The 23,314-nt window shown below is 40.4% G+C and overlaps 1 protein-coding gene across 1 annotated transcript in view; it reads right to left on the reverse strand.

Annotated features, from left to right (window-relative positions):
• Positions 1–551: 551 nt before the first annotated feature.
• CCDC170 (coiled-coil domain containing 170) overlaps positions 552–23,314 on the reverse strand; it is a 92,211-nt gene continuing 69,448 nt past the window's right edge. Inside the window, exons 8-11 of the mRNA XM_087424968.1 lie at positions 20,876–21,049; positions 17,971–18,213; positions 2,624–2,860; positions 552–908 (exon numbers count right to left, since the gene is read on the reverse strand). Coding sequence (XP_087281094.1) covers positions 708–908; positions 2,624–2,860; positions 17,971–18,213; positions 20,876–21,049 — 855 coding nt within the window. The 3' untranslated portion in view covers positions 552–707. The remainder of the gene's footprint in view (positions 909–2,623; positions 2,861–17,970; positions 18,214–20,875; positions 21,050–23,314) is intronic.

A 23,314-nucleotide genomic window follows, 5' to 3' on the forward strand; every position in this document is an offset into this window, starting at 1 on the left:
AAATGCGACTTGGTAGCAACATTTAAAACAGGCAAGTTTCTTACAGAATCTCAGACCCGTTTATGTTTTATCCAAATATTTGGTGTATTGCTTTTTAAAGAAATCACATCGGTTCCACTCATAAATCTTAGTTACTTTTGGATTTCAATTCTTGACTGTATGGATGTTGTCCTTCCTTCATGCAGTCAATTTCCACCAGAATCACAGGGATTCAGGAGAAACTGGAGGGCTCTGGAGTAGCAGAGAAGGTACAGCCCTTGGTCTTGAGCCAACATGGTATACATTCTGTCACTAACCAACTGCAATCTTGGGTAGATAACATCCTCTCTGAGCCCAAAGAGGTTGTGAAATAAAAACATTAAATCTTCTCCACGTGGTTATTATGAGAATTAAATTGGGTAGCCAAGGCCCTGACTCATAAAAGATACCCCATAAAAGTTAACTCCCTACTGCCATTTCCTATTCTAGATATGTAATCTAAAGGAATTCTTCTGGATCCTAAAGTGCTAGCAAATGAAATAATAGCTGTTTTTAGTGCCATACATTTACCTACAGATCCTTCTTTGGCTGATGATGGAGTCTAGCTCTGTCATCAAAGTATACAATATTCACACACTGATCAAATTTCAAAGATTTGGGGAATTTGTGAAATTGAGAATTGCATCCACTATCTCTTAGTTCCACCTCCCTCAAGAGATATGGTGTGTTCAATGAAGAAGTTTTAAGTGGTCTTTCAAGTGCCTATCTCGCCCAGTAGTCACATCCTTGAGGCAGGCACAAGTGACAAAGTGATGCTGATGTGAATGGATCAGCCTTTCAAGACATTTGATGATTTCATAATCGGGAAGAGTGAGGTTGGTCATGTTCAAGCCCAGCATCTGGGAAACCACCTCTCTGAAGTCCACCAGCTGCAATGTCAAACAGAAACACAGTAATGGAGAGAGCAAAATGTGTTTACTGCTAGGCCAAATGCAACCCAAAAAATTGAAAAACCCAGGTTTGCATGAGATAGGCAAATTACTTAGTCTCTTTAGCCTTAATTCTCTCATTTGTAAGATAAGAAGGCTAGCCTTGTAGAGTCCTTTCAGGCACCAGCCTTCAACGATTTCATAACCACTTTTCTGATAAGCCATTTAATGTGGTGTTGGCTACCAAGTCAAGAATCCCAGTTCAGCAACCATGAACGAGACTCTGACCTCACTAAAATTCCATTTTCTCATTTCCAGGGTGGGAATAACCATACACCTACCTCCCGGGGCTGTTCGTAAATTTGGATCAAATGAAATGATGAGTGTGTGTGTGTTCTGCATGCTATGTAATGCTTTATAAATGTTGATGTGGGTGTGTCCATGGGTGATAAGTGCTTATGCACTGGACTTTTAACTGGGCAATGAACCTCTTAAACTAAAGGAAGACCAAATGGAAAGAAAGCAGAGGACTTCAAAATGATGATCAAATCACATCACACAGATTGCCACCTCACAACCCATAGCATTGGACTCTCTGAAAGTACCATTTGTCCATCACAAGAGGAAAAAAGGGGGTGGGAGGCTGGAGACAATGGTTGAAATGTGCCTCATACCCCTTCCAATTCTCATAGACTGGTTGCTTGATTCTAAGCTAAGGCAGAAGCAGATAAATTAGGGAATCTGGGCAACCCCTCACTAGAAGTACCTTCCATTTTAGAAAAGGTGTCATCCAACATGAAGACAGATGTTACATCCAGGAGAACTGCCTTCCAAGTATTCCCACCATGTGTTCATTCCCTTCCCAACCTCCTTCCTATGCTGAGTCCAATTTGGGAAACATAACACTCTCTCCAGCCTAGTCTCCCTGATGAAAAATTTCCTCAAACTCTTCTGCCCTTTCGCATATGGCCCAAGCTCTGTTTCCCTCTGAGAACGCTCTTATAGTTTGGCCTTCCTCAACTCCGCCTGACATATGAGCCAAAGCAGAGGCAGCCAAAGAGAAAAAATAACCTAGGATCAGAGTCCACTCTATGGCCTTTTGAGCTCCAGAAAGAGAGCAAGATGAAAGCCAAAAACCTGGAGGTCAGGCTGCCCGGCACATGCTTCTTTATGCCTGACCTCCTGATGGGCTCACCAGATAAAACTCTCTTCCTTGCAACCAGCGAGCAATGAGTACTGTTTTATAGTTTACATCTGGGCTTGGTTGGCCATCAGGTCTGGGTGCCACTGTTGGAGATTTGGGACTGTTTTCTGCAACTGATCTCTGCTGGAGATAAGGTTTCCTTCCTGAGGATGAAGTCCTGGTTAACGTTAGAAGATCTGGGCTGATGCCATCTTCAGAGGCAACCATTGGACATAATAAAAACCTCTCCAGAACCAGACCTTGGCTTTTCACAGGCTTTCCACTGCTTTGATAAGAAAGTCTTTTTCTTTCCTACAATTCCGGCCATGAAATTGAGAATTATTTTTCTTAGGGGAGTAAAATCATGATGGTTCTTTTAATGCCAAAAAGATACTAGACGGCAGGCAGCTATCTTGAAATGATATAGAAAGCTTTGTAAATTGTTTCTTAAGAAATGTATGAATAATTATCAAGCTTTTGCATTGTCCTAACTTTCCTAAATAAGAAATTTCACCACCAGATTTCTACCCACCTGCTTTTCTCTCTTTTCTGCTTCTGCCAGGGATTTTTTTAGTGTCTTCATTTCGCTGGTTACCACTTCTATCATGTTCCTGGCCCTTTCTTTATCCTCCTTAGCCTCATGCTCTGTGGTATCCAGTTCTGACTTGACAGACATCAGCTTTTTCTCAGCTTTCTCCTTCATCTTTTCCAGTTTGTCTCTGGATTTACTTAGGTCTTCAATGGCTTTGGTCTGTTCCAAAGCTTTAATCTAAGAAGTCAAGAGAATGTTGGTAATTTCTCTCGTATTTATTTAGGAAAATTGTATAAACAAGACAAATCAGAAGTCAATGGAATTCACTTAACTTTTTTTATGAATAGACAATAGAATCCATCCCAGTTATACAGACTTTGCTAAGTATATATGCTGGATGATCAAGTCTTAAGACAGTTACTGTTTATAAACAACATAAAAATATATGAGATATAGGTATCATGATTCCAGGGTTAAGTATTAAAATAAAGTCTGCTGGTACTTACACACAGACTCTAACAAGCTCCATAGGTAAAAGCAATTTGTGATTTTTGCTCCTACCAATGGGTCATCCTTGGTATAGAAAGATTAGGAAGAGCAAAATATCTCCTCTTCTACTGGTTATGCATAAGGAAGCCCCATCTAAAATCTCCTTGGCAAGTCTTCATCACTGCTGAGAGGAAAATTAGCAATTTTTCAGCAGCAATTTCTTCTGACTTTACCAATGAGTATAGGAGGTGAGAGGTGGCCACAGCATTCCACTGCAAACAAGAGGGGAAGGGTAGTACCTCTTTCTAAGAAGCTGTCCCAGCATCTTAAAGCCAAAACAGAGCAGCGTGGATTATCAGGCACATTTTCTTTATTAGTTTAGTATTTAAAATTATACCAGATCTGCTTACAAAAGGAATTTGAGTAACGAGGAATGAAATTCAGATATAAATTACAACACGGATGAACCCTGAAGACATCATAAGTGAAATAAACCAGACACAAAAGGACAAATATTATGTAATCCACTTATATAAAATACCTGGACTAGGTTAATTCATAGAGATACAATGTAGAATAGAAGTTGCCAGGAGCTGGGGGAATAGGAAGTTATTATTTAATGGGCACAAAGTTTCAGTTTAGGATGATGAAAAGTTCTGGAAATGGATAGTGGTGATGGTTGCACAACATTGCAAATGTGCTTAATGCCACCGAATTGTATACTTAAAAATGGTTAAAATGGTAAATTTTATGTTATGTATATTTTACCACAATTTAAAAAAAAGAACTTGAGATAGTTTTGCATAATTAGACACAAAATTTGTTAAACTGACCATTAAAAATAAATATGAATGAGCTACCACTTAAGAACCACAGGACGGCTATAAGCAAAAAGACAGATGACAACAAGTGTTGGTGAGGATGTGGAGCAATTGGAACTCTCATGTTCTGCTGCTGAGAGCGTAAAATGGTGCAGCTGCTGTGAAAAACAGTTTGCCAGTTTTCAAAATGTTTAACATAGAGTTAACATATGACCCAGCAATTCCACTCCTAGGTGTATATATCCAAGAGAATTGAAAACTTAAGTCCACATAAAACCTGCACACAGATGTTAATAGCAGCACTATTTGTAATTAGCAAAAAGTGAAAACAATTCAAATATCCATTCTCTGATGAGTAGATAAATAAAATGTGGTATATCCATACAATAGAACATTATTTGGCAAAAAGGAGCAAAGTACCAATACATGAGACAACATGAATGAACCTTGAGAACATTATGATAAGGGAAAGAAGTCAGTCTCAAAAAATCACTCATTGTATGATTCCATTTATATGAGAGCTCCAGAAAAGTCCAGGGGCTGGTGAGAGTGGGGAATGCGAGTAACTGCTAACAGGTATGGGGTTTCTTTTTCAGATGATTAAAATGTTCTGAAATTAGATAGTGGTGATTTTTACACAACTCTGCCAATGTACCAAAAACCACTGAATTATACGCTTTGAAAGGGTGAGTTTTAGAGTATGTAAATTATATCTTGATAAAGCTGTTATTGGAAAGTGCATTTACAAGGAAGCCTTTAAAATGCATCAAAATAAATAACTTTGACATAAACAAAGAAGTACAAATGGAAGGAACAGACAAAGAACAAAAACCAGGAGAGCTCTGAATTTAGTTCTGAGATTCCCAACAGTTCCCACAAGGCCGACAGGCATATTCTCAAAGAAAAAGCATTATTTTGTGTTTCACTTTGTTGAAAATCATTTAAAAGTTATGAATGAAAGCAATAAACGATAGCAAAGAATGAGTTTGAGTAGAATTTGTTTGCTGTCTTCTCTCTCGTCCCATCCTTTCTTTCCTAAGGAGGAAGGATGTTTTCTTGCTGCGTCTACTCCCATCCTGTTGTTCCCAGGGCAGAATCTGGGTAAGGGAGAGAGTGTCAGAGTGGAAGAAAGCCTGAGAGACTAAATTGATCTCCATGATAAAGAGCCGAGAGACAAATGAGAAGAAAGAGCCTATGTTAACTAGGCTGCAGGAACTGCTTTCTGAAGAAACTTAGAATGAGGTGATATAAGTGTCATGCAGCGAGGAAATAAAAGAGAAAGAGAAGTGGAGAAAGATGCTTAAAAATATTGCCACTCCTGATGAATGAAATCCTCCTTTGTATTTCTCTTTTCTTTTTTTTTTCTTTTATTTTGAGTAACGATAATAAAGCTAACAATCATCGTTTAGTTTCTGGACTGCCGATTATTTATTGATGAAGGATTTTGAGATTGTTGTGACTTACCTAGATTACATTTGGAAGCTAATGTTAGAGATTAAAATCTTACCGAGTCTTAGGATTAGAGAGCATCTTCACTGTGACCGAGAATCAGAATTATGGCGCAAGGAGCATGAGTTGACCTGATCTAAACTCTGAAGGTTCTTCCAATACCGCTGGAAAGTCTGAGGAATGGTAGAAGCTATTCTAAGATTGGAATTATGACATGAGATGGAGGAAAAGTAAGTGCTTGGGATACGGATGTCCAGATGGAAAATCAGATTTATACCATCTTATGTGCCTTCACTAAATTGAGGAAGTCTGAGTCAAATACTTGAGTCAAATACCTAAACTGGAAATTTGATTTTACATACAACACATACAACTTCTTAAGAAATTAAATTTCTTTCCAGGCAGAGAGGAGGTCGACGGCAGACATGCTTGGACAAGTTCACAACTTCTGAACTGGTTCCATGCAAGAGACAGGAAATCCCTTGGGAAACTCACAGCTGCTGCGAGACTTGCCATCAAGAAGACGTAAGACAACCGCTGCAGCTTGAGAAATATGCAGGAAATAAAATACCCACAACAGCTGGGGAAGGGATTCTGTCAATGAAATGGTACCAGTAGAGCAGCACTTGAGACAAAGAAAAGACACCCATGAAGTGTAGGTCTACAGGGGCTGACCATGGACATCATTCCAAGTTATCAAAACCCCTATTTGAATATGAACTGTCTATTAGATACCAGTATGTTGGAGTATCGTCTCAATGTTGATTCCTGAGTGTGATGATTGTACTGTAGTCACACAGAAGAATCCTCCTGTTCTCAAGAGATACCTGGTAAGTATTTAGGGGTGAAGGGTCTCGTGATATCCACAACTTACTCTCAAATGGGCTCTTTCTCTCTTATTAGGCAAAATATAACAATCAGTAAAATGTCAACAATCTACAGGAAGAGTAAAAGAGTGTCTAGGGCCGGCCCCGTGGCTTAGCGGTTAAGTGCGCGTGCTCCGCTGCTGGCGGCCTGGGTTCAGATCCCGGGTGCGCACTGACGCACCGCTTCTCCGGCCATGCTGAGGCCGCGTCCCACATACAGCAACTAGAAGGATGTGCAGCTATGACATACAACTATCTACTGGGGCTTTGGGGGGAAAAATAAATAAATAAAATCTTAAAAGAGTGTCTGTATACTATTCTTGCAACTGTTCTATAGATTTGAAATTTTTCAAAATAAAAAGTTGGTAAAGGGAATTTTCCCAAGCATGATGCATCAAATCAGTAAAAAATTTTGAACATATATGTGTACTTATTTATAAATTACATAAACAACTGCTCTAAATATGTGGATTATCAAATATTTTACAAATTGGGGACATCAGATGGTTGAAATCAATATCATTTTTGAAATAAAGTTATCTCCCTTTAATACAAAGAGATTCCCTTCACGTGCCAGCTATCCCACTACTGCAGAGAAAACCTGTGGCGAAGTGGGAAGTTGCTGGGATTGGAACGTTGAATTCAAAACCTTGAGTTAACAGAAGAGGAAATACATCCAGCCTTTCTGCTCAGATTGGAAAAACATGTACAGTGGGCCATCTACCAAAGGCGACGGAACACAGCTTGGAGAGCTAGAAGCACATAAATCAAGTCCTAATGAGAAGAATTTATAGCCAAGAATTTCCAAAAAATATGAGACTTTATCACAACCCTGAGGGCTGCCTGAATTCTTGTTGTCAGGGAGAAAGAGCAAGTCACAGAACTCCGAGCCAAGCCACCAGGTCAGAAGTGGGAGCCAGCAGTGGGGATGGTGGCCTCAGCCTCCTAAGTCAAACCCAACAAACAAAATTCCTAGGAGTGGGGCAGGGCTAAGTTGGTTTCTTAATCCTCCTAAGGGAGCTTCTCAGATCCAGCCCAGAGTTCAGTGAGAGACTGTGTCCTTAATGTTCTTCCAGTGGGACAGAGCCGGTAATAAACAAGACTGAGGTGCCACCCACAGCCCAGCAAGGGTGGATAAGTTTCCGACTGTGCTTCACTTCCGGTCAACATCATATCTAGTGTCTGCCTCCTTGAAGGGAAGAATTTCAAAACCCGGGGAACAATTCTCTCTCATGTTTTAAGGGCCAAAGGCATTGAAAGAGAAGGTGATTAAACTTAAAATTTGATTAAACCTAAAACTTAAAATTTGATCTTCCAGGGGATCTAAATTCTCCAGCTAGAAGACTTTCAAGAGGCTACATTGGAAATGCTGTCCTGCAGGAGCCAGGCACTGCACACAGGCTCTCTAAAGGGAGTGGGACAGCAAAGTAGGAGAGTCTCCCAGTCGCCCAAAAAGATGCTGGGCCCCTCCTGAAGAGAACCACAAAGATTTAACTAGGAGGAAACCGTAGCAGAAATCAAAGGAAGATGTTCAACTTTGCAGTCTGAGCACACCTCTGCTCCCCTACCTCTCCACACCCCAGGGTGTTCTTTCTTGCAGGTTCTGCTTGGTGCACACATTCAAAGTGGGGAGAGCTCAGAGCAATTCAAGATAAATGAATCTGCATAATCAGAGCTGAGTCCAAGATGGTAGGTTAGGAAAAAATATATAAAGAAAGGCTGCACTGGCTGGTCTGGAGAAAGTTCTGGAATGGGGAAGGACAATGGGGAGCTGCTGTCTGGTGTGGACGATTATCAAGAGAGTTAGAAACCAGAAGAGATCCGTACTGGTGGCTGAAGAATGTTATCCCCTTGGTGTTTCCTTGAGAGACTACAATGAAGACAATAATGGCTCTCCTCTAGTTTTTGGCTGTCTGACTACTGAGTGTTGGCCACAGCTCCCTACTAATAATGGGCCACTTGGTACAGGCTAAAAGCTGATAGCTCTCCACCAAATATCCAGTCTTTCTTTCTTTCTTACTGCCCAGAATAAAGACTCATTTCTCAAGCTGATTTCCTCTAAGTGAGGTCCAGGGACTAAGTTCTGGCCAATGGAGACATAAGAAGTGTTATAATGTTCCCAAAAATGGTATACAAGGTGTTCTTCCTCCTTTTCCCCTGCCTGTTGACCAGAATAAGGCCAGAGCCCCAGCAGCTAGCTTGCATTAGGAGGTAGCATCGAAGGTGAAAGCTATTGCTAGGATGGGGAGGCAGAAAGCTAGAACAAGCCAGGATTGCTGATGCCCATGGAGATACCCTGCTGAGCATGGAATGTCTACTTCCATGCTTCTTTTTAGTGAGAAAGGAATAAACATCTCTCCTGTCTAAGCCACTGTTATTATGGGATGTTTCAACATATTCAGCTGAAAATATTCATAACTGATGATGGCTATGAAGCAAATGGTGTTATATGAGTTACGCAAAGCATGTTCTGGATCCTCTGGAGTTCTGCCACATGATTTCAGTGCCTGCATTTGCATTTGTGCATAAGGCTATGTTTGTGCCAATTAGTAGTACTATTTTAATTATCCTAGGTTAATGAGGAAAGAGCAAAGGTAGAGTTAATACATGAATAATGTGTTCACGCCAAGTAAAGGCCAAACTATGTCATGGTGTATGTACAAACGAAGTATATACAGTGATAAAATAAAGCACAGGGTAGAATAATTGCTCCTCCCTTAGACAACATAAACTACAGGCATGCCAAACCCCAAAGAGCCTGTACCATGAGCAATTGGTATCACATATTCTTATTAATGGTGATTTTAGTAGAATAACATAATCTAACATATTGAATTAATAGCGCTAATTTTCTAAATTCTATTTTTACACATCATTTTTATTTCTAAATTGGTTTGGATTTTATAATAGTAAAAATGTAATGAGATTAAGAAATTTCTATACAGTGTTAAGTTTGTACATATGTAAGCAATATTATAACGAAATTATTTTGACTCTACATAGGGAGGGGAATCTATGAAAGAATATTTTCCTTTCCAAAAGGGATTTTTGTAATACTTATGTTTTGTCTGCCAAGTTAAAATTTAATAATTCATCTGGAAAGGTCTACTTTTTCCTGATCTAGAATTCAGGGGAAAATTTACGGCATGGGTCTTAATGAGGGAGATTTGGATAAACCTAGGAGTCAAGGTCTTCGACAACAGTTTTGCAACAGGCAGAAATGTATACAAAAACTTGCACACCAATGTTGGTAACTGCCTTATTCATAATAGCCAAAAAGTGGAAATAATCCAAATGTCCATCAAATGCTCAATGGGTAAACAAAATGGGGTATATCCATACAATGGGATATTATTCAGCCATTAAAAGGAATTGTGATGGTAAATTTTACGTGCCAACTTGGCTGAGCCATAGTGCCCATATATTTGGTCAAACATTATGGGGATATTTCTGTGATGACGTTTTGGAGGTGAGATTAACATTTAAATTCGTGGACTTTCAGTAAAGCCAATTTCCCTCCCATAATGTGGGTAGGCTTCATCCAATCAGTTGAAGGCCTGAACAGAACAATACACTGACTTCCCCCAAGCAAGAGGAAATTCTGCCAGCAGACAGCCTTTGGACTTGAACTGCAACATGGGCTCTTCCTGAGTGTCCAGCCTGCCAGCCCATCATGCAGATTTTGGACTTGCCCACCTCTATAATCATGTGAGCCAATTCCTTAAAATAGATGCCTCATATAGTCTCTATATAATAGATGTCTCTCTCTCTCTCATATAGATGTATATATGTAGATATATACATGTAGATATATATACATATGTAGAGAGAGAGAGAGAGAATAAAGTACTGATACATGCTACAACATGGATGAAACTTGAAAACATTATACAAAGTGAAAGAAGCCAGAGGCAAAAGGCATATTGTATGATTCCATTTATACAAAATGTCCAGAATAGGCAAATCCATAGATATAGAAAGTAGATTAATGGCTGCCAGAGGTTGGGGACGGGGGAAATGGGGAGTGACTGCTGATAAGTATGGGATTTTTTTAGGGGGGTGGGAGGGGATGATGCAAATGTTCTAGAATTAGGGAGTGGTGACGGCTGCACAACTTTGTCAATATACTAAAAACCACTGAAATGTACACTTAAAAAGGTGAATTTATGGCATGTGAATTATATCTCAACTTTTTTTTAAAAAAGACATAGAAATGTAGTCCAAATTATTATTTTGTGTTGACCTTCTATAAATGGTGAAATTAATTCTTTATTTAGTAAGTGTAGTGCGTTGAATAGTGTCCCCATCTCAAAAGATTTGTCCACCCAGAACCTCAGAATGTGACTTATTTAGAGTAGGGCCTTTGCAGGTATAATTAAGGTAAGGATCTCATGATGAGATTATCCTGGATGAGGGTGGGCCCTAAATCCAATGATGGGTATTCTCACGGGTGACCAAAAAGGAGAGGCACGTAGAAGAGAAGGTCACACATCAAGATGGAGGCAGAGACTGGAATTATGCAGCTGCAAGCCAAGGATGGCCAGCAGCAACCAGAAGCTAGGAGAAAGGCATGGAATGTTCTCCCTCAGATCCTCCAGAAGGAATTAAGACTTCTGGCCTCCAGAATTATGAGAGAAAAAGTTTCTGTTGGATTAAGCCATCCAGTTTGTGGTAACTGGCTATGGCAGCTCTAGAAAACAAATACAGGAAGGCCATTTTTGCTAATGTCCAGTAATGTTGCTTTATAAATGGTAAGTTAGTACAGGGACAAGCATAGGCAATGTACAAAGATGGATAGTTGCTATCATTCATCTGTCTTGGACACCAATATCATATGTCTCAAAGGAAAAAAGAAAATGCTATTTTGTAGTTGAAATCTCCAATAAATTCATGAAGTTGGCATTTACTGTGTAAATTAGAGAGATCTCTAGTCTCCACTGGAAGGCAGACTTAGCATTCTATTTAAATGTTGAGGGGCCTGAGCAAATCCTGAGTCAGTCAAATCCAGTCTCTCCTATACCTTCCCTATATCTTATCTGGAAAAGTGCGTGGATCTCTTTATGCAAAATAACAAAGTAAGCACACAAGCCAGCTTTATTTACTTTCCCAACTCTCTTCCCCTTTTCATCCAAGTATTTCACCGTCTTTGTTTCCACTCCTCTTTCAGCCTTCAGCCTACCGAAATTTGGCTTATTCTCAGACCCTCGCCCACTACCACCATGACCTACTACTACACACGCTTGAGCCGCAGATGTCCCAAAGCCAAGTGCAGTGAACAGTCCTTCAGTCTTGATGCTACTGCTGCACTTGATGCTGTTGATCAAGCCTCATTCCGGAGACCCGCTGCTCTCCCCATATCGCTCTCTGTTTCTTTTTAGTTTCTTTCCCAATAATTTCACTCTCCTGCTTGAACTTCTCCAATGGCTCCCCAAGACCAAGAAGACAAATCCAACCATCTTAACATGACACACGAGGCCCTGGGTGATCTGGCTCCTGTCCACTCTCCAGCTTCTGCTCCCCCCACTCCCTCACTCCCAGAGATTTCCATGGTGTTAGCAGCTGCCAATCAGAGCTTTTATTCACCTGATCATTGCATTTAATTATCACTCGCTTCTCCAATCTATTTGTCTGTATTTCAGCTATTCTCATTCCACCTCCACAATTTTTGTCACATCCACATGTCATCTCTATTAATCATTTTTTAACCATCTTTTTAACATAAATGAATTTATTTATTTTAAAGGGAATTTTATATGATTTCAATAGAATTTGCCACAAATGGGAGATAACAATAAAACACACACTGTAAAATGAAAACAAAACAGTATTACTAGGTACTACTGCTTGTACTCAGCCCTGAGCTTAAGGTTTATTCTTTGCTTAAAAAGTAGACTAGCGGGGCCGGCCCCATGGCTTAGCGGTTAAGTGTGCACGCTCTGCTACTGGCGGCCCGGGTTCGGATCCCGGGCGTGCACCGACGCACTGCTTCTCCAGCCATGCTGAGGCCGCGTCCCACATACAGCAACTAGAAGGATGTGCAACTATGACATACAACTATCTAGTGGGGATTTGGGGAGAAAAAGGAGGAGGATTGGCAATAGATGTTAGCTCAGAGCCGCTCTTCCTCAGCAAAAAGAAGAGGATTAGCATGGATGTTAGCTCAGGGCTGATCTTTCTCACAAAAAAAAAAAAGTAAACTAGCAAGTGTTCTAGAGGTATAAAGACATAATAACCTCTAATTGAGATTCTTCTTCTTGCTAGTGAAAGAATTGAAAGAAAAAGGGAATCCATCTTTCACTTTAGGATTGAACATTATATAATGCCCTGTCTTGTACCACCTAGAAACATTTTGTATGCCACCAGAGGGACGTGCTCCACACTTGAAAATGTTGCTTGACACCGCTGATGCTAGAATTGGAAATTCTTAAACCAGACACTATTGCTAGAACCACATGTTGCAAAATCACATCACCCAGAGAGCAAAACTTAATTATAAGAATCAGGCTTGCTTGTGAAAAGGTTAAGTGGAAAGACCACTTGTAAATAATTATAATAATCCAAGCAAAAAATGATGAAACCCAACGCAGAAGGTGTTGAGACCAAACGGGAACATATACTGTAGACACAGGACTCCATTTCCACTAACTGTATTTCTATTTCTGCTATCAGCTGCAGAAAGTGGGGGCTACTCGCACCTTCACACCATTACTCGTTGACAACCATTCAGAGTTGTCTTGGCCCAGACATCCTACCGCTACTCGTAATACGCTTAGCCTAGAAGATGCCTTGCCTAAGACCCAAACCCACAACTGGCACCCACACGGCCACTCACCAGGAGCCACCCCACTTCTAAAACTGTTCTTATTCACTCTCATCCAGCGGATGCTGGACAATATTCCTGGGCGTCACAGATTGGGCACTCCTTGCTCCATCGTGACCACCTCTGCTGTTAGACTTTGGTCTGCCATGCTCCATTTCTGCCAGCCAATCTTATTTAGGCTCCCGAGTTGTGGTAATTCTGAAGGCTCCACCAGCCCCACATTACACCTTCCACTCTTAGTAGTGATCAAATTAGTTATAATGGCAACTAATATTTATATTATGCCTTATAGTATATTTGTTCACTATATTATTATATTTTAGCTTTATAATATCTGGAAACATGCAGAGAGCTGGCTGGAAACTGCAAGTCAATGTCACAGAGTACTGACAGCCCATCATAGGGCCCAGCCAGCTTCATTCAGAGGCAGAATTTCAATTCCTTGGAGAAAAATTAACAAAAATAAGGCAGACCTCTACTATCAAGGGAACCAAAAGTCTCTGAGATTATGAAGGTATGAATGAAGTAGAAAGAACAAAGTAGGAACCCAAATAAGGAGAATGGGGCTCAGTCATGGAAGTAATGAAGATTAGACAACTGAGTTAGCAGTAAAATAAACAGCAAGGTTGAATAAATCCTGACGTTCTAAATTAAGCTTCTTAATTTCTTTTGATGACAGGAATAATTCCATCATATGAGAAAGGGTAAATTTGTTGGTCGGGACTAAATTCCCTCCACCCCAGCCATAGGGTGGAGGGAATTGGGGATAGGTAGCCAGGAACTCACGTTGCATCTTCCATCAATACCATGGCTTGTTTCTGAAACACACTGGTAGTCTTATTAGGAAATCTCATTCCGGTCCTTCTTCTGGGAAGCCAATATGCATTAGGCTTACTCAGTATAACTCCCACTCAGTTATCTTTAGGAATCACCCAGACTGCTCGAGATCATTCTCTTCCCCTCTGGCTTTGTGGAGTTCTGCACAGCTCAGTGTACAAAAATCCACAGTGCCATTTACTCTGCCTCTCTATCAGAGATTTCTTTGAAGAAGTTGGACTATTCCACTGACACAGTTTTACAATGGAATGTGTCCTTTTCTTTGTGACTGAATTTACTTCCCTGTTTTGAAATCCAAGCTCACTTTACTTATCATTCCTATTCTATGCACTGGTACCCATCAACTATGAGAGCCATTCTCATCTTTCCTCCAACAAGAGGAAGTCAACGAGTGGAAGAGAGTCTTCCTAGGCCCAGGGGCACTAGTGTAGCAATAATAGTAGGTGGGTTCTTCAGGCAGTGCTTCTGGAGTAATCCGAGGTGTCCCTGCAGTCAATTGATAGTTGGAATGCCACATTGGAAACACAGGAAGATGACCTCCCTTCCTTATCAAACCCACTGAGCCCAAACAGAGGAATTTTAAGTGGTTTAAGAGGGGCTTTATCAAAGATTAAATGTTTGCTTCAGATATGTACCTAGTGGACTGGAGAAATACTTGTTCCATAGATCTGTGGTCTGCCAAGAGGAATGCACACTCACAAAAATTTAGAGATTGCTGCCATGGAAAACTAAGGTAGCCAACTTTCCAGTAGCACTCCCCTAAGACTTAAATGAACACCATCTTCTTCCTCTGTCACTTTTTTGTTATCTATGGAGTAGAGTTTTCCACATATCAATCTGGGTATTTTTCTAATTCTGAATCAAATCAATGCTTACAGTGTCTTCTTCTGCCTTGAAAATGGGATACCAGGTAGTTCAGACTAACTCTCCCACTGAATACAACTTAAGAGGAAAACAAGAAAAAAGAATCTTATTAAAAATTCAAAGAGCTGAGAAGATACCAAAAACTACTGCACCAACATCTGGGAGAGGTTAGGAATTCAAAAGAGTACAAAGTCTTTGGGGTCCTTTGTTCTGTGGGAGCACTTGCTAATCTGGAAGAGGTGGCTGAGGGGCTCAGGTGCATTTTGTCAGCCTGTCAGAGATGGAGTACAAGAGTCGGAGCCTGGTTCCTGCCTCTTGTGGAACCCTTGATAAGTCACTTCTATTTTGGGTTGGGAAAGGCTATATCTTAAGAGTAAGGAAAATGGGGGGAAAAAACTCTCCCTCTTCTGGTGTGTTACTTCACTTCATGTCAACAGAGTCTCAAAATATCTCAAGGCTTAAATTTGGATTAAGATGGTCCTGAGCTATGAGACTAAAATGCCCTCTGGAATCTGGAAGAAGAAAATAAAAAATAAAAATCCTCTCTAGAGGAAGAGAACATTATCTTAAACCTCAAATTACTTCAACAAAGGTAATTACAAAATCTCCAAATACTTGGAAATTTAGAAATGTACTTCTAAATAATCTGTGTATCAAAGAAAAAAAATCACAAAGAAAATTAGAAAATATTTTAAATTAAATGACAATCCACTACATATGAAAACTTTTGGGATGTAGCTAAAACAATACTTAGAGGAAAATTCATAGCCATAAACACATGGGTTAGAAAAGAAGGAAGACTAAAAATTCATGAACTGATAGACATCTCAGGAAGATAGAAAAGAAATAGAAAAATAAAGTAGAAAAAAAACAAATGATAAAGAGAAGAGAAAAATTTGATGAAATAGAAAACAAACCTATGTTTCATTTTCAAAGGTCTGTAGTACACCTTGGCTATGATGGCGAAGTTCCTTTTTATTTGCTCCATGACGTTCCCCTACTATTAGCTATCTTAACACTGGTTTCCATTTCTTTAACTTTTTCTTCCTGGCTTATTTGGAAGTATTTAGGGGTCCTTTATCTCTCTAACAAAACAGTGCTCCTATGGTCCCATAAGCAAGGAAAGCAGGGGATGCATGCCTCCAGCATGGAGATGAACAGGCCATACATCCTATGAGTCAGGAACAGCCAATGCAAGGTCCAGCATGTTAACTTTAAGATAAGCTGTGTTGTCTTTTGGAAATAAGAAACCAACTCCCACCACCATCTTCTCAAACTATTAGAGCAGATGGTATTTTGTAACTAATTGTATTTCCTCTGGCTTAAAATGTGTTTTCATTCCTGCACTGCTCAATCTTTTAGGGATTCTTCTCTCCCCTCCTTCCTGAGATGGTGTCTGGGTGGAGGAAAATCCTTGGGGTGTTAGGAGAGGTGACTCTGATCCTCATGCTGCCCCTGAATCTTTCCTGCATCTGATATCTGACTGGGGAAATTGTGAGGGTTCACTGATCAAGGTCAAGACCTGGTCATTGGTAATTCAAGGCTTGGCTTAACTGCCATTGGATCATAGCTTAGGTGATGCACCCCAGAGCCTCTGATGCCGAGTCCCTTTCTCCCTCACTTGAGGAGACCACTCTACCTGCTCCCACAATGAGCTCTCCGGCATGCATCTTTAGCTATCTTCCACATCCCCCACAAGTGCAAATGGAACTTCAGGCTGCAGGGAATTGGGGTGCAATCTAGCTCCCTGCCTCAGCACCTCCCGCAGCTCCTTCCAGCCAAGGTGGGGCAGCTGCATGCTGACTTCAGAGATTCTACCCCCACCCCACCACACACACCCACCAACAGTCAGTCTCAAGGTGTGAGGGGGATGTCAAGGATACTTGCCTTGGTATTTTCTCCCCACCCATGGCACCCCATCAGATGCTTTCCCTTGCTTCCCCCTTCTTTGTGTTCAAATATGTCCCCTCCCCTGGGCCATGTCTGTTCTCCCCTCCTCTAGGGAAATAAGCCTCAATTTAGTGGCCTGGTCCTGATGGCAGAAAGACTTCAGGGGGAAAAGAGCCAATGACTCAGAAGGGAAAATACAGTGGGAAATATTTCCTAAAATATTGTCCCCGCTACACGTATTCAAGGGCTGGCTTAACTTCCAGATTCTTTTTCCCTTCTGGTCTGTTTCCAGATCCAGAAACAGTCCAAAGATCTGTTTCAGATACGTCCTCTGCAGAGAGCCAGGACATTACCATCATCTGTATTCATGGTATGCATATCTGCCGGGGATGATACCTGCGTATGAAGTTACATATTATTGCCAGTGACACACATACATGACATTTAAATATTTTGATTAAATTCTTTTAAGTTCTTTCTTTTTTACTGAGGTCATATTGGCTTATAACATTGTGTAAATCTCAGGTGTACATTATTATATTTCAGTTTCTGTATAGACTGCATCATACTCACCACCAACAGTCTAGTTTTTATCCCTCACCATACATATGTGCCCATTTACCCCTCTGGCTCTCCCCCACCCCTTCCCCTCTGGTAACCACTAATCTGTTCCCCTTATCTACGTGTTTGTTTGTTTATCTTCCACACATGAGTGAAATCATGCAGTATTTGTCTTCCTCTGCTCGACTTATTTCACTTAGCATAATACCCTCAAGATCCATCCATGTTGTCACAAATGGCACAATTTTGTCTTTTTCATGGCTGAGTAGTATTCCATTGTACAAATCCAGGAAGCACATTGCCCCAATCTGCTGTCCACTTCACCACTTGGTATAGTGCACCCCACAGAGCACATAAACAGAATTACCTGCCTGACTCTTCTTAGTAAACACTTGTGTTCATTTTCTCATTTCTTCCCAAGCAAATTGCTATGTGAAATCTCTACATGATCCTTAATATCATAGTGACCCACAGTTTGAAGAAATGTTTTTATTTTCTGTACTTATCACCCTTTTTTGACTGACTTTTCACACGGCGACCATGACTGCATTTCAAATATGGAAAGGACACTAAATTGATCTAATATGCCGATGTGTGTCATTCTTGCATTTCTCCCACAACTCTAGAAAGTCGAAGGAAGTGCTCATTTTTTTTTTGTTCTGGTGTGTGCATTATAAGGCTGTCACTCTTTTGCATAAACTTTTACGGTAACTAGCAAAAACCAGCAAGGAAATAAAGCTGAGGACTTGCCTTGAGCTCACTGGTGTCAGCCAGTTTGGCTTTGAGCTCAGTGTTTGATTCTCGACACAGGCTCAGATCCATCTGCAGCCTCTGCACCTTCTTCTGTAGCTTCCTTACGGTAAGATTGGCCTCGTCCCTCTCCACGGCCAGGGCCGTCCGCACCTGCCTCTCTTCCTCCAGCTGGGCTATTTTCTGCCGGAGGAGGCTCATGTGCAATTCTTTGCTCTCCAGTCTTTCTTTCTGAGTCTTTAGCTGGTTTGATACAAACAGGGATTTTTTTAAAAAATAATAATTGAACACTCAGTAAATATAAATGAGTTTCTCAGATAATGTTGATCTTTATCTAGACTAAAATAAGACTAATTTGGAAACCATCAAAAAAGGTTATTGGATTCCTTTTCCTGATTGCATTTTTTATTCCTGTGTTTCCAAGAATTAATTTTGTAGCTGCAAAGCGTGCAACAAAAGAGCCACAGAAAATGCACAGAGAAGTAGGCTTTCAACATCTGATTCTCTCCAATAATTCCTGCATTATAATAAAAATGTAAAATTACTTTTAAAACTACTGAAATGGGCTTATCAAGAGCAGAACATAATAAGACAGAGAGACAAAATCCTCTCCAACACCTCATGGCAACTATGCTTGCACTGGTCTTTTCTGAAAAAAGATAGAGTGAAAATTAGCATCAAAAATCTAGACTGGCTAATTTCAATCCCTTAGAACCAGACTGAGTGGCACCAAGCATCAGAGTTGACACATTTTTAAAGTAAGCTATACCAAGGAGATTTTTAAGAAAGCTTTGTTTGTATGTGTAAAATCTTAGAAATAGAAGAGACTTCAAGAAGGTTCTAGATCACTGGCGTCTTTATTATACACCTGGCCTATACCATCCACAAACCAAGCAGAAAACAAGGTCTTCAAACAGCACTTACCATTGACAATCAAACCTGATGAAGGAAATTATTGTGGTTTTTAGCAAAAGATTATAGACTCGAGGAGGGAAAAAAATCTTCCTGGGTTTCACATGTGACAATTATTGAGTGGAATATTAAGTACAGAAACCTCTTTCATCTGTTACAAACCTTGGGAATCGGAATCACATAGAATTATAGAATGTTAGCACTGAAGACCGTCACATTTTCCCTAATTATGTACTCTGCATTTGTAAAGTGTTCGGAGGTGTGAAGGACTTAGTGAAATTAGGGCTTAAGTATCTTGCTTAATGGTGACAGCAATGTCCATACCCAGATCCATTTTTAACAAGGCCCTTTTAATATGTCTCTAACTAAACTCCCTTCCTCGAGCTTCTTCATGTCAAATTCCACTCTACTGCAAATTTATACTGGTAAGTTCTGTACATTGGTAATTTTAATAATTACACAATAGCTAAGAAGGAATGGTGTTCAATATGGAGGAAAAAATCAATTATCTGAGGAGACCTTCAGAAAGAATTACAGCTCAATTTAATGACTCTGATGGTAACAGGGGTTGTCTGCTTTCTTTTATAAAATATTCCCAAAGTAAATGAAGAAGAGGTCAAATGTGAATAGAACATCTTCTATGATGTTCTAAGAGTTCAAAAGTGTTATTTACTGAAAAATAACAACCCCGCAAGGTAGATATCATCCCCATCTTATATACGAGAAACCGGAGACAGAGAAGTATGCACTTTGCCGAAGGTCACACAGCTTGGTGGAGCCAAATTGGGAACCCAGATGTGAATCATTACACAGCCTTCACACTATAATTCTACCATACAATTTTCTCCTAAGAACTATTATAAGAACACATCTGTGTTTTCCTCTTTCTTTCCCCAATACCAATAATTATATAACTAATAATTATATTTTTATCCTTTTCATCCATTCATTCATTTATTTAGTCTAAACTGTTTCTAACTCTTCCTTTGAGCGAGCAAAAAGTAAGCTCTTCTCCTCTCTCTACTTTCTAATGCAATTGAGCTTATAAAGGCAGAGACTGCTGGATGTTCCCAGTTTTCCTCTTCTCCCGTAGTAACAGAAACAGTGAATTTTTCAGCTAGGCAAATGGCTACCCAGAGTAAAGACTGCAGTTTCAAGCCTCCCTTGCAGCTAGGTTTAGCCATCAGAACGTGTTTTGGGGGCCGGCCCAGTGGCACAGCAGTTAAGTGCACGCACTCAGCTTTGGTGGCCCGAGGGTTCGCAGGTTCGGATCCCGGGCACGCACCAACATGCTGCTTGTCAAGCCATGCTGTGGGGGCGTCCCATATAAAATAGAAGAAGATGGGCACAGATGTTAGCCCAGGGCCGGTCTTCCTCGGTAAAAAAAGGAGGATTGGCAGATGTTAGCACAGGCCTGATCTTCCTCGGAAAAAAAAAAAAGAACGTGTTTTGGCTGTGGGATAGAAACACAAGTTCACATAATAAATTCCGGGAGCTTTCTTTATAAGACAGCTTGCACATGCTCTTTTGCATCCCTCTTCTTCATCCCTTTCTTCTCCAATCTTCCGCCTGGGACGCAAATATAATGGTTCTAGGCACCATTTTGGACCATGAGGATAAGGACCACCCTAGGGATGGGAGATTAATGACTGAAATGAGCCTTTTTCTCTAAAAACTTTACAGAGCAGAGCTGCCATGCTCACCTTAAGCTGCCTACCTCCAGAAATTTATGTGAGAAAAGAAAAAACAAAACATTTCAACTTGTTTAAGCCACTGTTACTTTGGGTCTTTATTCCCCAGAGTCAAACATAACCTTAGGTGATACACTTATCATCCCTTCAGACCTGAAATAGAGACTCAGACTCTAAATACGTATTTTTATAACACGTTTCCTAGCCACATTGGTAAATATGGTGGGGGTAAATTATTTTTCAATATTTAAATTTATCAGAAATTTCTTCTCTCAACACTGGCACGTTTTAATATCCCCTACCTTTCTCTGTAAATTGTGGGCGATGGTCTTGTTTTCAATGACTGCGTTGCTCTCGAGGCGGACCAGCTGCTCCATACGAGCTAAAACTACATCCAGACGCATATCAAAGCCAAGTTCAGCAGTCATCTGGTCCAATTTCATTTTTTCTGAGAGCTGATCCAGAAATTTAAGATACTAAACGCAAGAACAGAAATGAAAAAGGGACAGAAGAGTAAAGTTAGCAGGTGATCTCACAGAATCCTCTTTCTCCCAAGCTTACTGGAAGCTCTCATTGAACCCAGGACGCAGCCCAGCCCCTGACCTCGGTGATGAGTTCCTGAACCTCCCTGCCAGTTCCATGCCCTGTTCCCCTTCCAAATTCTCTTGACTTTCCTGTTCAGTGACCTTGATGTTCAATCTAATATTATACTACACTCTTCTTAACTCTGTCATAGGACAAATTTGGCATGCTCCTGACGGTGTAGCATGTATATATCCTCTGCATCATTCTGTTTTGGCTACTTGCTGTGGCCACCATGCCCCTTCCAGGCCAATCCAGCCCCAGGGATCTGCTCATCCATATACTTTCTGGGGCAATTTTTCCCACCTAAGTTGGCCCTGGCCTCAAAGGTGAAAAATGATGACTTAACCAGTTACCACCTTACTCTTCTCGCCGTCTACAGATCACTCCAAAATTAAAGCTCTCCACACAAACATAGACCACGTTTTTGGTTTTTTAAGTTAAAATGCTTTAGAAAATGTCTTTAAGAGTTCCTAACGTATCGAAGTTAAAGGAACAACATTGTAAAACAGAATCATATCAAGGAAGTCAAGGTTCATATTTTAACAGGTTCAAGTTACAAAACTGTTCTAGAATCTTCCTCCACTTGATTTCCGTGGCTTACCTGCCATGCCCAGACATAGAATAATGCTCACTAAGTGCTTTCTGGACAAGTAAATCAATCAACAAGATTTCTATGTCATAATTTCATGATTTGTCTTCTGTCTTTGAAATTTTCCTCTCATTGCAATAACTCCTCACCCATTTGGCATTTTCAGGCAATTATATGTTTAAATAAGTATAATTTCCTGATGACTGAAGCATGCCAGCCTGAAGCCCGGAACTATCTATATTTTAGTCATCAGGATGAAATTATTTGTAAGTGTATATTTTCCAATTTTGTTAAATAGCATATATAAAATTGAGTCTCTTCTTTATAATTCACAGTCATTACAAATATCCCTTATTTTATTGTGCTACAAGAACATAAGTTGCTTTGTCTCTGCATCATCAGTTTGTCACCTCTTAATGCTGTATCTGCTCTCCCCTTGGAATTTTTCATTTCTAACCTGTGTGAATAAAAGTGAAATAATTGCTATTGTTTGTATTTTAAATAAAATAGAGTCGGTACCTTCCACATAAAGGTACAAAAACCTCTTTTTCTATTTCTACATGTGGCCCGTCTACTGCTAAGTAGATGCAAAGATCTACAACAGGCAAAAAGGATTAAGACAGGACCAAGTCAAGACCCCACAGAGGAAGTGCCTATTTCAAGGATCTTGGTGACGCCTCAGAAAGTCTAGGTTGCTGGAAGGATTACTGTATATTTTGTTCATTTGAATCACAGTTTAGCATGAACACGTTCCTTTTTTTTTTTTTTTTTTTTTTCTTTGGAATGGGCACCTGGATAGCATGAAAAGATTCCATACTATTTTGTGTAAACCTCAATTACCTCTATTTAAATTTAAACTCTGTACAACTTTGCTTTTCAATTTTACATACCTATGATCCTTATTAGGACACGCCTTTCATAGGCAGTTATATATAAAAAATTCACCATGGACAGAATCAGTTTACAAATTTGCTTTCATAACTGAGAGCTATTATGGCATAATCTCAATTAAAATTAATTAAGATCAGCACTCTCCGCTTCAGCGGCCCGGGTTAGCAGGTTCAGATCCCAGATGCAGACCTACACCACTCATCAGCCATGTTGTGGCAATGACCCACATACAAAACAGAGGAAGACTGGCCCAGATGTTAGCTCAGGGTGAATCTTCCTCAGCAAAAAAAAAAAATCAGTACAATAAGGGTGATAAGTGCGGTGACAGAAGCAGGCACATGTTGCATGAAGGAGAACTAAGGTTCTTAGGGAAGACTTCCAGAGGAAGTGATTTTGGAGCTGAGTCTTCAAGGTACAGTTATTACGAGGTGAAGAAGGTAAGGAGAACATTTTCTCAGCGAGTATAGCAATGTGCGATATGTGATGTCAAGGGGGCCCTCTTTTCTTTGGCCAGGCAACTGGCCAATTTTTTACAAATTTGAATATGGATGTCTTTGGACTCAGCCATCACTCCCCACACACCTGACCGGGGCCCTGCTGGCCCCAGGAGGCTTCTGAGTTTGCCAGCATTGGCTGGAGAGATTGCAGGTGAGGGGGAGCCTGGTGGGGGAACTGG

Source organism: Ceratotherium simum, chromosome 38 (genome assembly GCF_057802395.1).
Source record: "Ceratotherium simum simum isolate JZ-2026a chromosome 38, ASM5780239v1, whole genome shotgun sequence".
Taxonomy (NCBI): domain Eukaryota; kingdom Metazoa; phylum Chordata; class Mammalia; order Perissodactyla; family Rhinocerotidae; genus Ceratotherium; species Ceratotherium simum.